We start from the raw sequence: 15101 nt of genomic DNA on the forward strand, positions 1-15101 counted from the left end.
GCGTGCTTACACTGCCTGGTAGAGATTTTGTGTGGCCAGAATATTTCCAAACAACTTACTAACCATGGCATAGGCATGATCACATGCCCTATGCTTCTGCTTTGGGCATGCTTAATTTCCTTGTATAGATGTAAGCTATTGTCTTTAATCTCAAAATATGAATGTATATTATGGGTGTGCAGAAGCTCTCTACAAGAGATGGCTTCTTTGATTCTAATTGTCAAAGACAATGTGTGAGGGACAGAAAAGATGCTAGACTGACTTGGAAAACACAAAATACTTTTTTATTTAATCTTTTTAAATATAAACAGAAATACTTCTGGATACAACTGGAGAAACCTCAGAGATTGGCTGGACCTCTCACCCTCCTGATGGGGTAAGCATTTCCCTTGCTCTCTCCTTGACTTCATCTCTGCTGGGAAGGTGTGCATGCAGCTGATGAAGAAAGGGAGACTGGAATAAACAAGACTTGTTTTATGGTTTTTGTACTTATGAAGAATTTGAACATAGTTTGTTCAAACCAGATTACTAAAAGAAGATACTGGGTATGATACTACTGCTTATCTCTTTGCTTCTAAAATACATATAAGGTCTCAATCCAGCTTTCCACTCAGACCAACCGATGGAGTTGGGTAGGAGAGACTGATGCTTTAATGTTGTCTCCATAGTAATCTCTTGTTTCTCTATCTTGTGTTTGTGCATGTTGTGCATGTAGGGAAGTAGTGGGGAAAGATGTGACTGTCTGGCTTTAAGATTCTCAATGCCACATGACAATTTTGCATGAGTTATGTTTCACAACAGTTCTTTCCTACATGCCTTAACAGCTCTTCTTTATAAGGCCATACTTAGTCCTGTCTAGAGTGCTGTTTTGCACATGACAGCAGCAGATTCAAATCTTACCATAAACAGGGCAAAACAAAAGAAAGGGGAAGAGAAGGCCTTTCCTGTATTTCTGGCACAGTTGAACACCAAATTTCTTTTTAAATTTTGTATATTGTTTCTTCTTCTTCTCTTGATAGTGGGAAGAAGTAAGTGTCCGGGATGATAAGGAGCGCCAGATCCGAACCTTTCAAGTTTGTAACATGGATGAACCGGGTCAGAATAACTGGTTGCGTACTCACTTCATAGAGCGACGTGGAGCCCACCGAGTCCATGTCCGCCTACATTTCTCAGTGAGAGACTGTGCTAGCATGCGTACTGTGGCCTCTACTTGCAAAGAGACTTTCACACTCTACTACCACCAGTCAAATGTCGACATAGCCTCTCAGGAACTGCCAGAGTGGCACGAAGGCCCCTGGACCAAGGTGGATACTATCGCAGCTGATGAAAGCTTTTCCCAGGTGGACAGAACTGGGAAGGTGGTAAGGATGAACGTTAAAGTACGTAGCTTTGGGCCACTCACAAAGCATGGATTCTACCTGGCCTTCCAGGACTCAGGAGCCTGCATGTCCCTGGTGGCAGTCCAAGTCTTTTTCTACAAGTGTCCAGCTGTGGTGAAAGGATTTGCCTCCTTCCCTGAAACTTTTGCTGGAGGAGAGAGGACCTCACTGGTGGAGTCACCAGGGACATGTGTAGCAAATGCTGAAGAGGCAAGCACAACTGGGTCTTCAGGTGTTCGGTTGCACTGCAATGGAGAAGGAGAGTGGATGGTGGCCACTGGACGATGCTCTTGCAAGGCTGGTTACCAGTCTGTTGACAGTGAACAAGCTTGTCAAGGTGAGATGCTATTTTCCCACCCCTTAGGTAGACACTTTTTTGTTCTTCCCCTGTGATAACATTTGGGATTTGCCAGAAATTCACAGAGCTAGAAGATGAAATCTTTTCTACAGAAAGTGAATGATTACTAGCAACTTCTTCTCCTTATGCTTCCAGTTCCTCAGACTAGAGTTTCAGGGACTATATATTGGAGCCAGGAACGTATGTGGAAACTCCATTCAGGCCTTAGTTTAAGCTGCCACCAGAGAAAGCTTGTTGGGCTATTCTTCCAGAATGAGAAGTGGTAACTAGCCAGCTCTAATGTATTGCCACTTCTTTATGAATATGCAACAATATAACAGGAGAGACGTCACATGGAGCAGAGCTGAGGTCAGATCTAATATAACCTACCATCCTAACTATCTTGGGCCCTTCTGTTGGTGCTGTTGAAACCAATGGTAAAAAAAAGAAAGGGGAAGTGGCAGCATCCTTGGTCACGCAACAAGGAACACGGATCAGAGATCTGTGAGCCTGACTTGGTAAGGAGCAGTGATAATTGTATTATCCTTAGACCTCTAATGTGCTCTCTGCCCTGGGGCTGATGGTACATTGTGTGAAACGTTTGTAGGAGTAAGTAGAATAAATTGGCCATCTCTAAATAATGGTATTTGGCCAAAACTTTGTAAAACCTGAATATGCAGTCTAATGTGTTGACTGTCTTCCCATTTCAACCTCCAGACAATTCATTAGACCAAACTGTGGCTTATCTTGCTTATATATAATGTTATGTATAATGTCATTCTCATTCTTCCCTGGTTTTGATATGTATCTACTCAGGATCTCAGCAACATAAAATGTTGCTACACCTCAATTCGTACTCTAAAAAATTAAATCTAATGTGGAGCTTGATTTCAGCTGCAGACACAGCTTTTAAGTTGGACTATAATTTATTCAAGTAAGAGTTTGACTGGGACACTGAGAGTACAAGTATTCTGGTTAACGTGAAGTACAAATGCAATAGATTTTAATGGTTGTCAACATATTACCCACTTTCTGGTTTTATGAAGTGGTTGGGGTTATGCAAAATAACATGATTAAAACACAGTTCACTGTGCTGGAGATTTATGAAAGGAATTAAAGTTAGTACTGTTTATTTGTTTATTCTTTGAGAACAATTAAAATGTGTGCTTGTATTTTTGTCTTGCTCATGCTGAAAGAAATGTAGATAGAGTACTGGCCTTAAAAGAGGAAACTCAGTCAATCATATAGTGGCTGTATATGGCACTACCATTACTGTCTTTATCAGTACTGTGACTAATCCAAAATCCAGGTAAACTAACAGTCAAAAATATAGTATCAGATAGTAGTTGTAAGCGCTCAAAAACTACGGAAATTAGAATGGGCAAATAAAAATGAGGATTTTTTAAAAAATCTTCTAGATTCTTGAACATTCTGTCTTTTGGAAACTTCAGTGTGCATAGATACTCCCCTGCAGCCCCATTACTGCAGGAGCTGGATATAGATCAGAATAGGCAAATATTTTAAGTATTACAGTCTATCAAACTACAGAACACTACTCCTATTAATTGCATCCTGAACTTAGAATAAGCAAAGAAAAACAACCAACTAGTGAACCTTAATGTTAGAAGATTATTTTTCTCCTCACATTTGTTGTAAACTCTTGAGGGCAGTTCCTGATCTCTTCTGCTAAAGATACATTGCTGACCTGTCAGAATGAAGCCACATTCAGCTAGTGCACTTTGTCCTCTTGTTTATACATTATCTTTGTACAGTGTCTTTTCCAGTACTTCTCTTTGTATATTCTCACTTATTCCTAAGAACTGAAGGCTTATATACATGATTATATAGTGTTCTATATGAAAAAAACAGAGCAAAAGCAGTAGTCTAAGAGCAGACCTCTACTGAACATTCTGCATAGAGCTCTTTTTATTGAGACTGAGAGTGAACTAGGGATAGGAAGGAGAAGCATATTCCCTAAGAAAGTCTCTTATTATACTTAAGTAGAAGAGTGTGTGGGCATTGCCTTCTTCCTCACCATATGGAAGTCCATGGAGTCCTTCCTGGACCAGCTGTTGCCTGTTTATTTAGTAGGTAGAATCTGACAAGAAGCATTCAGAGTAGATAGAAAGCCCTTCTACTTTTCTGCTTCCTACCATCAGTTAAGATATTCTTTCTTTCATTCATTTAAGAGTGCCTGATGATTCTTATTATATGGCAAATTTCTCCAGCTGAAGAGAATGGTGAAATGACATCTGAGATCAGTCGGCCCTCTAGGTGATACGGTGTGGGGGAGATTCACTTGTCACTTTATCCAAGCAGAATTTTTGCTCATGCAAAACAGCCAGAGAGGAGAATGGCAGAGTTAGAGAAGAAAAGGGAAAGTTGGAATCTTGTTTTATTTTCCTAGTATATTTTGTAATATATTTTGCATACAAACAGGGTGCCTTGGTGGGACAGATCACATGACTAGAATGTGGTCATGGATGGCTAAGTCCTTCTCAGGAAGGACAGGCCAGCAAGGTGAGGTGGTGGAATTGCTCTTCACATGAGAAAGCAACTAGAATTCATTGAGTACTGTCCAGGGTCGGATGAGGAACGAGTTGAGAGTTTGTGGGTGAGAATTAAGGGGCAGGCTGGCATGGGTGATGCTGTTGTGGGTGTCTATTACAGGCCACCAGATCAGGACAAGGAAGTTGATGAGGCCTTCTACAGGCAGCTGATAGCAGCCTTGCAATTACAGGCCGTGGTTATCAAGGGGGATTTTAACTACCCTGACATTTGCTGGAAGACCTACTCAGCCAGTCATCCACAGTCCAGGAGGTTCCTCCAATGCGTTGATAATAACTTCCTGATGCAAATGGTGGATGAACCAACTAGGAGAGGAGCGCTGCTGGATCTTGTTCTCACTAACAAAGAGGGTCTGGTTGAAGCGGTGAAAGCTGAGGGCAGCCTTGGTTGCAGCAACCAAGAGGTGGAGTACAGGATCTCATATAGGAGGAGCAGAATACCGAGCAGAATCACATCCCTGGACTTCAGAAGGGCCAACTTTGTCCTTTTCGAGCAGTTTCTAGGGGAAATTCCATGGGACATGGTACTTGAAGGTAAAGGGGCCCAAGACAGTTGGTTAGCATTCAAAGAGCACTTCTTCCAAGCTCAGGATCAGAACATCCTGACAGGCAGGAACTCAAGAAAGGGAGCCAGGAGAGCTGCATGGTTAAACAGGGAACTGCTGGGCAAACTCAAGTGGAAGAGGAGAGTCTACAGATCATGGAAGGTGGGGCTGGCCACTTGAGAGGAATATAAGACTGTTGTTTGAGGATGTAGGGAGGCAACTAGGAAAGCTAAAGCCCCCTTACAATTAAACCTTGTGAGAGGGGTCAAGACAACAAAAAGGGCTTCTTCAAATACATTGCAGATAAAACTAATGCTAGAGGCAGTGTAGGCCCACTGATGAATGAGGTGGGTGCCCTGGTGACAGAAGATACAGAGAAGGTGGAGTTACTAAATGCCTTCTTTGTCTCTGTCTGTACTGCTGGAGGCTGTCCTGAGGAGCCCCATACCCCTAAGGCCCCAGAGGATGTCAGGATAAAGGAGAAGCTTGCCTCAGTTGGTGAGGACTGGGTTAGGGACCAGTTAAGCAATTTGGACATCCATAAATCCATGGGTCCTGATGGGATGCACCTGCAGGTGCTGAGGGAGCTGGTGGAAGTCACTGTTAGGCCACTCTCCATTATCGTTCATAAGTCATGGGGAAGGGAAGAGGTCACTGAGGACTGGAGGAAAGCTAATGTCACTCCAGTCTTCAGAAAAGGCAAGAAGGAGAACCCAGGTAACTACAGACCTGTCAGCCTCACCTCCATCCCTGGAAAGGTGATGGAACAAGTTATCCTTGGCACTGTCTCCAGGCATATCAAGGATAAGAGGTTCATTAGGGGCAGTCAACATGGCTTCACCAAGGGGAAGTCATGCTTAACCAACCTGTTTTATGAAGACATAACCAGGTGGATAGATGATGGTAAAGCAGTGGATGTGGTCTATCTTGATTTCGTTAAAACATTTGACACCACCTGGAGCACAGACCTTATGAGGAGCGGCTGAAGGAGCTGGGATTGTTCAGTCTGGAGAAGAGGAAGCTCAGGGGAGACCTTATTGCTCTCTATAACTACCTGAAGGGAGGTTGTAGTGAGCTGGGGGTTGGCCTCTTCTCTCTTGTAACTAGTGACAGGACAAGGGGGAATGGCCTCAAGTTGCGCCAGGGGAGATTTAGGCTGGACATTAGGAAATACTACTTTTCTGAAAGAGTGGTCAGGCACTGGAATGGGCTGTCCAGGGAGGTGGTTGAGTCACCGTCCCTGGAGGTGTTCAAGAAACATTTAGATATAGTGTTGAGAGACATGTTTTAGTGGGGTTATTGGTGGTAGGTGGATGGTTGGACTGGATGATCTTGTAGGTCTTTTCCAACCTAGCTAATTCTATGATTCTATGATTTTCCACAGCATCCTTGCATCTAAACTGAGAAAGTGTGGTCTGGACAATCAGGTAGTAAGGTGGACTGTGAACTGGCTGAAGGAAAGGAGCCAGAGAGTTGTGGTCAATGGGACAGAGTCTAGTTGGATGCCTGTACCTAGTGGAGTCCCTCAAGGGTTGATACTGGGACCACAACAGTTCAGTATATTCATCAACAACTTAGATGAGGGAATAGTGAAAACTTCTGAGTAGTGAAATAGTGAATAGTGAAAACTATTGAAACTGTCAGCAAGGTTGCTGATGACACAAAACTGGGAGGAGTGGCTGACATGCCAGAAGGCTGTGCTGCCATCCAGCAAGACCTAGACAGACTAGAAAGCTGGGCAGAGAGAAATTTAATGAAGTATAACAAGGGCAAGTGTAGTGTCTTGCCTCTGGGCAAGAACAACCCCGGGTACCAGAATAGGTTGGGGACTGACCTGTTGGAGAGCAGCATAGGCGAAAGGGACCTGGGGGTCCTGGTGGACAGCAGGATGACCATGAGCCAGCACTGTGCCCTGGTGGCCAAGAAGGCCAATGGCATCCTGGGGTGTATTAGAAGGGGAGTGGTTAGTAGGTCGAGAGGGGTTCTCCTCCCCCTCTACTCTGCCCTGGTGAGACCACATCTGGAATATTGTGTCCAGTTCTGGGCCCCTCAGTTCAAGAAGGACAGGCAACTGCTTGAGAGAGTCCCACACAGAGCCCCAAAGATGATTAAAGGAGTGGAGCATCTCCCTTACGAGGAAAGGCTGAGGAAGCTGGGTCTCTTTAGCTTGAAGAAGAGGAGACTGAGGGGTGACCTCATTAATGTTTATAAATATGTAAAGGATGAGTGTCGGGAGGATGGAGCCAGGCTCTTCTCAGTGACATCCAATCATAGGACAAGGGGCAATGGGTGCAAGCTGGAACATAGGAGGTTCCACATAAATATGAGAAAAAACTTCTTCACAGTGAGGGTAACAGAACACTGGCACAGGCTGCCCAGAGAGGTTGTGGGGTCTCCTTCTCTGGAGATGGTCAAAACCTGCCTGGATGCATTCCTGTGTGACCTGATGTAGGTGCTCCTGCTCCGGCAGGGGTGTTAGTCCCTTCCAATCCCTGATGTTCTGTGATTCTGTGATTCTTGTCTTGCAGAGTTTTCTGCAGCTGTAAGGGTTTTTCCTCATGGAGGGTCTGAAATAGAAATTTCTGAGTGATTGGGTTATCTTAGATTACTGGATCCCATATTACTCAACTCGTTTGTAAATCTCAAATTGATAGATTCATTTATGGAAACAATTGCTCCTGGATTCCATTCCCACAAATCAGCTTACAATGTGATGTGTTTCTTGGCATTCACTGCCCACTGTTTATCATGGGCTCTTAGCTAAGAGTCCCATGGGTTATCACATGCTTTTGCAAATAGTACTTAGAATTAAGGACCGAAACATCATTTAGAAAATATTTCAATAACGAGAATGTCAGGGGAAAAGAGAAGAAATGACTACCTGACAAAGTGCTAAGCTAACTCTTTCAAATGAAGGAGTAAGGTGAGCTCTGAACTTGAAAAGTCACTAAAATAAAACTATTAATTTAATAATATTGTGTTTCTCTTTTTCCCTTCTTAAGTCCAAAATACAAATTAATTCCAAAGCAATTCTGTCAATCAAGCTCTATATTTGTTTTTCTTCTCTATCTCACGCTAGTATCCAGTACAATGTTTGCCCCACATCATTGAAGATGTGCCATTACAGCATCAGGGTATTCCTACACCTGCAATTACCCACCAGCTACCCTGCTCCTTCTGTATCTCAGAGAATCAGCTTTTCTTCTTTTATCCAGTTTTGATCTCTGAGGGAGAAAAGATCATAGAAGTATAGGAAAGAACACAGATTGAACCATACTTTGAAAGGGATGGAGTGGTGGGAGCTACTTAGATCATGAGATCATGAGATATAAATATCCTTATTGAAGTCTCCTGGTTGGAGTTAGACTGCTTTGCCCCCTTGTTGGGTATCACAATGTATGCAACTTATGTGATAAGGATTTAGTAGTGGTGGAGAATGGAGGAGCAGCATCTGTTAGAAGAGGTTAGGGGCTTTCCCATGCCAGACACAACTGTTTCCAGATGATTCTGCAGCAGCCCAAGGACAGGACACAGCTGAACTGATCAGACATATGGCATTTCTAGGCAAGCATGTTTAAGGGAAAGAATACCAGACAGGGAGAGGAAGAGGGAATAAAAAGAGTGAGAAATAGTAGAGAGAATGACCAAGTCAGCGGAGGAAGAGGAAGTACTCTAGCCACCAGAGCAGATATTCTTGCAGGCTGTGGAAGACTCAGTGCTCAAACAGGTGAATACTTCTTGAAGGAACTGCAGCCTGTGGAGAACCCATGCCAGGGAAGGGGAAAAGTGTGAGAGGGAAGGAGTTCCTATGCTCTGACTACACATCCCAGCTTTCTCTGTGCTTCTTGGGTGTTGTTTTAACATTTGTTTTTGTTTCTCAGATACCCGAATTTGTTTTAAAGAGCAGTAAATTAATTTTCCGAAAGGCAAATCTATTTTGCTTGTGATAGTAATTGGTAAGCAATCTCCCCCATCTCTATCTCAATCCACGTTCTTATCCTGTTTTCTCCCCAAGTCTTGCTGAGGACGGGGAGTGGCTGGGTGGGCATTTGGCTGTTTGCCAATGTATAAATAAGTAAGCTGGAGAAGAAAAAATTGCCATTCAGATTGTAGAATGAATCACAACCATATTACTCATAATTCCAGGAGCTAGTATCAGTTATTAAACCTTTTCCATTCAGCCCCTCCATGAAGAAGGGATAGAGATAGGGGAAAAATGCTTTTAATAATGTATTGGATTCACAAGGTTTTGTCACTAGGGCGACTGCATGGTTGATTTCCTTGTGGAGAGATCAGGAGCTACCCCATGTTGGAAGGGGCCCGTCCCAGCTTGCATCAACAGTAACCCACTGCTGACCAGAGCTGAGCCACTTCTGTAATTACCAAACTCCATCCCTCTTTCAGGTGATCCATTTCACGTCTTTATCTTGCATTGTCTTCTACTATCTCAAGAGGGCAAGCAGCATGACCCATACAGAGTTATCTTCTTTTAAACACCATGCTGATAATATTTTGTCTTGAGTCATTCTCATGTGAGGCTCTCTGCACAGCCAGTTTTCCTTGGCTGTGATCTCAAGTACTCCTGTATTCCTCCCAATTTGACTCTAATGTCAGCTCTGATACTCTGTTCATTTTTGATACTCTCACATCTAACATTCATTCTTGCTGTCCCATTCTGTTTATTTGTTGGACTACTTGTTGGGTCTACCAACTATTATTTGTTGGGTCTACCAATACATTAGATAGGTGAATTGACTCACTTTGAAACCACACAGTCACTAGGTCCAATGCAAGTAAAGCGATGGGTGTTTGATTTTTCAGGAATGAATCATGATCAGGTCAGGCAGTTATGCAAACTATGTCCTAAGACTCACTAACACTGTCTTGAACTGATGTAATAGGGCAGTGGTAAAAGGTTTGCATATACATTCTGTGATTAGAGAAGAGTGATATCTATATAGATATAATATAATATATATATATATATATATTAGAGAAGAGTGACTGATGTATATTTCCTGTCCAACTTCCTGCTCAAAACAGCCTCAGAAAAAGATCAGACAGGTTTCTCAGGGCTTTATTTCAGTATGGCCTTGAATATCCCCAGAAGTGGAAACTGTATAACCTCTTCGAGGAAATTTTCCTTGATGGTTGTCATGGAGGAAAGAATTTCTTTGTATTTTGCCAGAATCTTCTGTGTTTTGATTTATGCCCGTTATCTCTCATCTTTCTGCTGTGTGCAACTGCAAAGAACTTAGGTCTGTCTTCCCAGTAAAGTCTTTGAAGACTTTGGAAGGCTGCTTCTAGATTCCCCAAGCCTTTTCTTCTTCAGGTTAATAAAATGAAGTTTCCTCAGCATTTCTTCATAGAACAGTTGCCCCAGTTGTATAAATACATAAGTGGCCCTCTGCTGAACTTGCTCCAGTTTTTCAACAGCTCTGAGGGATCCAAAACTGCATGTAGTAATTTCAATGCAGTCCTAAAAACTTTGCATCTCTGCTGGATAACTGTAGGGGCATGGGGTTTCTTTCATTCAATCCTACAAGTGCAATTTAATAACAAATATTTTCAGATTACTAATTGTATCAATAGCCAGTATCAAAGCCAGTGGATCTTTTCTGCCCTTTTCTAGAGTTCTTTCCACGTGACCTCCCCAAGCGGTTGTCCTCTAATAGTGTTGTGCTCTCTCCTTCATAGTATGGCAGCAACCAGAAACAGACTGGTGACTTGGAGAGAGTGCTCTGATTAAAATTGTTTCATCCCATCCAATAATGTTTCTTTAACTTTCCCTTACTCTGTTGCTCAAATCTCTTGTACTATTTTCAGTTCTGAGAATGTTGCTGTATTAACCTTGTATGTATGTATATGTAAGAATTGGGCAATTTTTCCTGTAAATCTTTTCTGGACTAGCAACTGCTCCCTAGATGTACCACCCCTTATCGTTGTTACCTGTTTTTATATATTGACCTTCTCTTCTCTTGGATCAAAAAGTTTTCTTCATCTAGTACATGGACTATTTCTCTCCCTACACTTGCAGTCAAAACCAATATTTCCCAGACATGTCTTATTTGAGAACTGATCAGTCACAAAATTGCTGCATTTTAAAATGGAAACATGAGTTTCTCCTAAGAAAATGCAAGAAAGGAATTTTCCCCAGAGCTCTTATAGAATCATAGAATCATAGAATTGCTCAGGTTGGAAAAGACCTTCAAGATCATCAAGTCCAACTGCAACCTAACCATACTACCCTAACTCTAACAACCCACCGCTAAATCATGTCTCTGAGCACCACATCCAAACAGTTTTTAAACACATTCAGGGGTGGTGACTCAACCAGCTCCCTGGGGAGCCTGTTCCAGTGCTTAACAACTCTTTCTGTAAAGAAGTTTTTCCTGATATCCAACCTAAACCTCCTCTGGCGCAACTTGAGGCCATTTCCCCTTGTCCTGTCACTTGTCACCAGTGAGAAGAGACCAACCCCACTCTCGCTGCAATCACCTTTCAGGTATTTGAAGAGAGCAATGAGGTCTCCCCTCAGCCTCCTCTTCCCCAGACTGAACAGCCCCAGTTCCTTTAGTCTCTCTTCGTAGGGCATATTCTCCAAGCCCTTCACCAGCCTTGTTGCCCTTCTTTGGACCTGCTCCAGCACCTCAATGTCTATCACTGTCTCAGTCAAAAGGAGAGTGATTTTTTGCTCTTCTAAGTATCTTTCTATGTCCCAGCTCCGTTCCAAAGCGTGATGAGGTACAAACAGTCAAAGCATTATCTGTGTCTCATGCCCAAAAAATGGTACTGCAGGTACATGTAGGTCTGTTGAAATTCTGTTTATCCTTCTTGATCCTTCTCTTTACTCTATTTTGTTTGCTCTCAGAAGCTTTCCTTTCTGTGCTTGTTGCCGAAGTGAGTTTTTCTCTATGTCCCTTCTTCTCTCTTGCTTTCTTTAGTTCTTGTTCCATCCTCTTCCCCATGTGATCCCAGGATTTTTCTCTGCTGTTTATGACATGCTAGTCCTCTGTAAGAAACTGCTTCTCTAGCCTCTCAGATGGAACTTTTCCTCAGGGCAGTCAGGCAAATGCAGGCAGCACAGGAGAGAGTATTCTAGGGAGGAGCTAAGGAAAATTGGGTCAGTGTCTCTGAGATGAGCTGTGCCCAAATGAACTGTTGTGGCATTCTGGCGCTGGGCCAAGATGTGAAAATGACTGAGACATGCTGGGAGAAAAAGCATCTGCGCATGGCAAACTCAACCTTCTCCTTTCATAGCCTTGATTAATGCAAAGTGGCAGCTTGCTACATCCCTTGAGGTGCTAGTTTTTCTACCTTCTGTCCTTGCATTAGATTTTCTCAATCAGTGAGGCCTGAATCTGTGTTTTCTTGGTAAGTACTGCTGCCAGGGGGATGATAGAATCGTGGAATCACCAAGGTTGGAAACGACCTACAAGATCATCTAGTCCAACCGTCCACCTATCACCAATAGTTCTCACTAACCATGTCCCTCAACACAACATTTAAACGTTCCTTGAACATCTCCAGGGTTGGTGACTCCACCAACTTCCTGGGCAGCCCATTCCAGTGCCTGACCACTCTTTCAGAGAAGCAGTATTTCCTAATGTCCAGCCTGAATCTCCCCTGGCACAACTTGAGGCCATTCCCTCTAGTCCTATCACTAGTTACATGAGAGAAGAGGCCAACCCCCAGCTCACTACAACCTCCCTTCAGGTAGTTATAGAGAGCAATAAGGTCTTCCCTGAGTCTCCTCTTCTCCAGACTAAACAATCCCAGCTCTTTCAGCCACTCCTCATAAGGCCTGTGCACCAGACCCCTCACCAGCTTCATTGCCCTTCTCTGGTAATGCTCCAGGGCCTCAATGTTTTCTTGCAGTGAGTGGCCCAAAACTGAACACAGTACTCAAGGTGCACCCTCACCAGTGCCGAGTACAGAGGGACAGTTACTTCCCTGCTCCTGCTAGCAACACAATGATCCAGTGACAAGACCTGTGGCTTAATTTCTATTGATGGTTTTTGTGAGGTTGTTCCATAGGCAAATAGTGGAAGGTGTTTCAGGAGAAGCTGTTCTTGTTCAGGCTTTCTCCAGGATGGTCCTAAGATGGTTATGTTCACTAAGGCAATACATGTTAGTCCTAGTGATGGTGGGCTCCTTTCAGCTTGGGTGTTCTTTATTGACTGTCTCCAGTCAATAGTGCAGCACAGTAGACATCAGCAGAGACTGTAGGATCACAGAAAGTGAATATGATGCTGTAATCTGCATTAAGAAGGGAATGTAAGGTACACAAAAACTGAAAACTTTGATAGTGTGAAAAAGGGAATCCTGCAGAAATGATTGAGAGCTGGGCACTATGGGAAGACGGTCCTACACTCACTATAACTGCTGGACTAAAACAAGGTAGCTTTTGCATATTTAGGTTACCAGGGAATTTTTTTTCTCTTTCCTTCAGATTTAATCTTTGATATCTTATTTATAATGTGACTGGACTGAGGCAATGCTAGGAAAAGCTTCACGTCATAGCAATGATTATTGGTGCCATCTGTGAGCAGTGAGCTACCACATCTTAGGCAGTTTTGGAAAGGGATAAAGATGCTCGCAAATGTATTCAGCTATCTGACTGAATACAGAGGCTGAGTTCACATGGAAGTAGAAGGTGTGTGACAGCTATGGTCCCTGACCATGCAGGTTATTCTTCAGCTACCTGAAGGTCAGTTAGTCTCTAATATAGTCAGTCCAGCTATACTGGACAAACTGCAAATGAAAAATGTAGTTAACTAGAAATTTTAGGTCATAGTCTGTTTTCTTTTCTTTTCCCTCAGCTTTTCATTAGGAAGATGAGGGAGATATGAATCTTATTTAATTTATACAAATCAGCTTAGCTTCTAGTATGCTATGTGATTTCATTTTGCTGGTTATTTTTTTCTTGACATAGGAAGTAGTAATACCTAGGGGGTGGCAGAAAACAGAATTTGAAAGCATGATCCTTGCTCTATATCTGCCATTCCTCCTGGAAATACAAGCATGAGATCATAGATTCATACAGAGCAGGGTAATGGTTAATTTGTTTAATTAGACAATATAAAAGTAATCACTGCAGAGAGCTCCCTCTTCCAGAGTTGCTCTGGATTCCTCTTCATAGTTCTCCAACTGCCATTTCTGTCATATGAGTTGAACTGAACAAGTGAGTCTCTCCAACTGATTTCTTTATGCCTTTTTGCTTGTCTCCCATGATTTTTTTTCCCCCAGATTCCTTCCTCAGAGGGAATCTGGCAATTCTATTCTCATCTTGTTTCTGAACATCTGAAATGAGATGTTGCCTAGAGGCAAGAATTTTCCCTTTCACTGTTCCCTGTCCTCTGACAATCATGTATATGTTATGGAAGCTCTGACCATGGAGCAGCCAGTACCACAGTGGTCTATCCAGACATTTTAATTTGTCTATAGTTCAGGAAAATCACAAAATCACAGAATGACTGACCTCTGGATGTCGTCTTGTCCAACTTCCCTGCTCAAACAGCAAAATGTGTGTGTCATTAGTTCTAAAGATTGAGAAGGAATATGATGCAAGAAAACATGGATAAGGTAAAATTACTTATAAGAAAAAAAATAACACAAAAAAAAATTCACATTCAGTTCAGCATTTTCTCAAATTTGAAGTAAATAAGAGAAGAGCCCTGAAAATGGTAAATTTTGATTGAATGATTCCAGAGTTAGTAGGATGAGAACTGCCCTTTCATAACACTCATAGTTTTGGTATTGATGCATTTGCCAAGAAATGTGAAAATTATATTATACATCAGTGACTTTTATAGTAGAGTCTTAAACTGAATGAAGGGGATGTAATTCATAAAGTGGAAGAAATGTTATTTCCCTTTTTCTTTCATTAGGAACATAGGGACAGGTCTTTCTGTATGAAAATATTTTGACTTTCCACTGGATAATGGCCTGAAGGCAAAGGCTGTTGCTCTTTCTTACCATCTTATGCAAAATAACCATCTCTTCTTCCCTACCCCTGTGTTTCCATATGGCCATGTGTCACCCAGTGAACGCTGTTATTTTCTGAGTGCTGATTAGATTCAGTGTCCTAGAATCTAATTACTACCATTCACCATTACTGAAGTCCCTGTTACAGTCTGACTCTTCCAGAACTTATCAGTGTTACAATACACGTGGAGGTTACGCTGTAGGCAGAAGGCTGCAGACAGAGAAGATGAAATAATACCAGAGACCTAAAGCTGACAGGACTTCATAGATACTACTGACTGCTGTG

The 15101-nt window shown here is 42.5% G+C and overlaps 1 protein-coding gene across 1 annotated transcript in view; it reads left to right on the plus strand.

Moving 5' to 3' along the window:
- Positions 1–15101, plus strand: part of LOC110397993 (ephrin type-B receptor 5) — a 76995-nt gene that overhangs the window by 31602 nt on the left and 30292 nt on the right. Inside the window, exons 4-5 of the mRNA XM_021395140.1 lie at positions 312–376; positions 1020–1716. Coding sequence (XP_021250815.1) covers positions 312–376; positions 1020–1716 — 762 coding nt within the window. The remainder of the gene's footprint in view (positions 1–311; positions 377–1019; positions 1717–15101) is intronic.

The sequence above is a fragment of the Numida meleagris genome, chromosome 1, assembly GCF_002078875.1.
Source record: "Numida meleagris isolate 19003 breed g44 Domestic line chromosome 1, NumMel1.0, whole genome shotgun sequence".
Lineage (NCBI taxonomy): Eukaryota > Metazoa > Chordata > Aves > Galliformes > Numididae > Numida > Numida meleagris.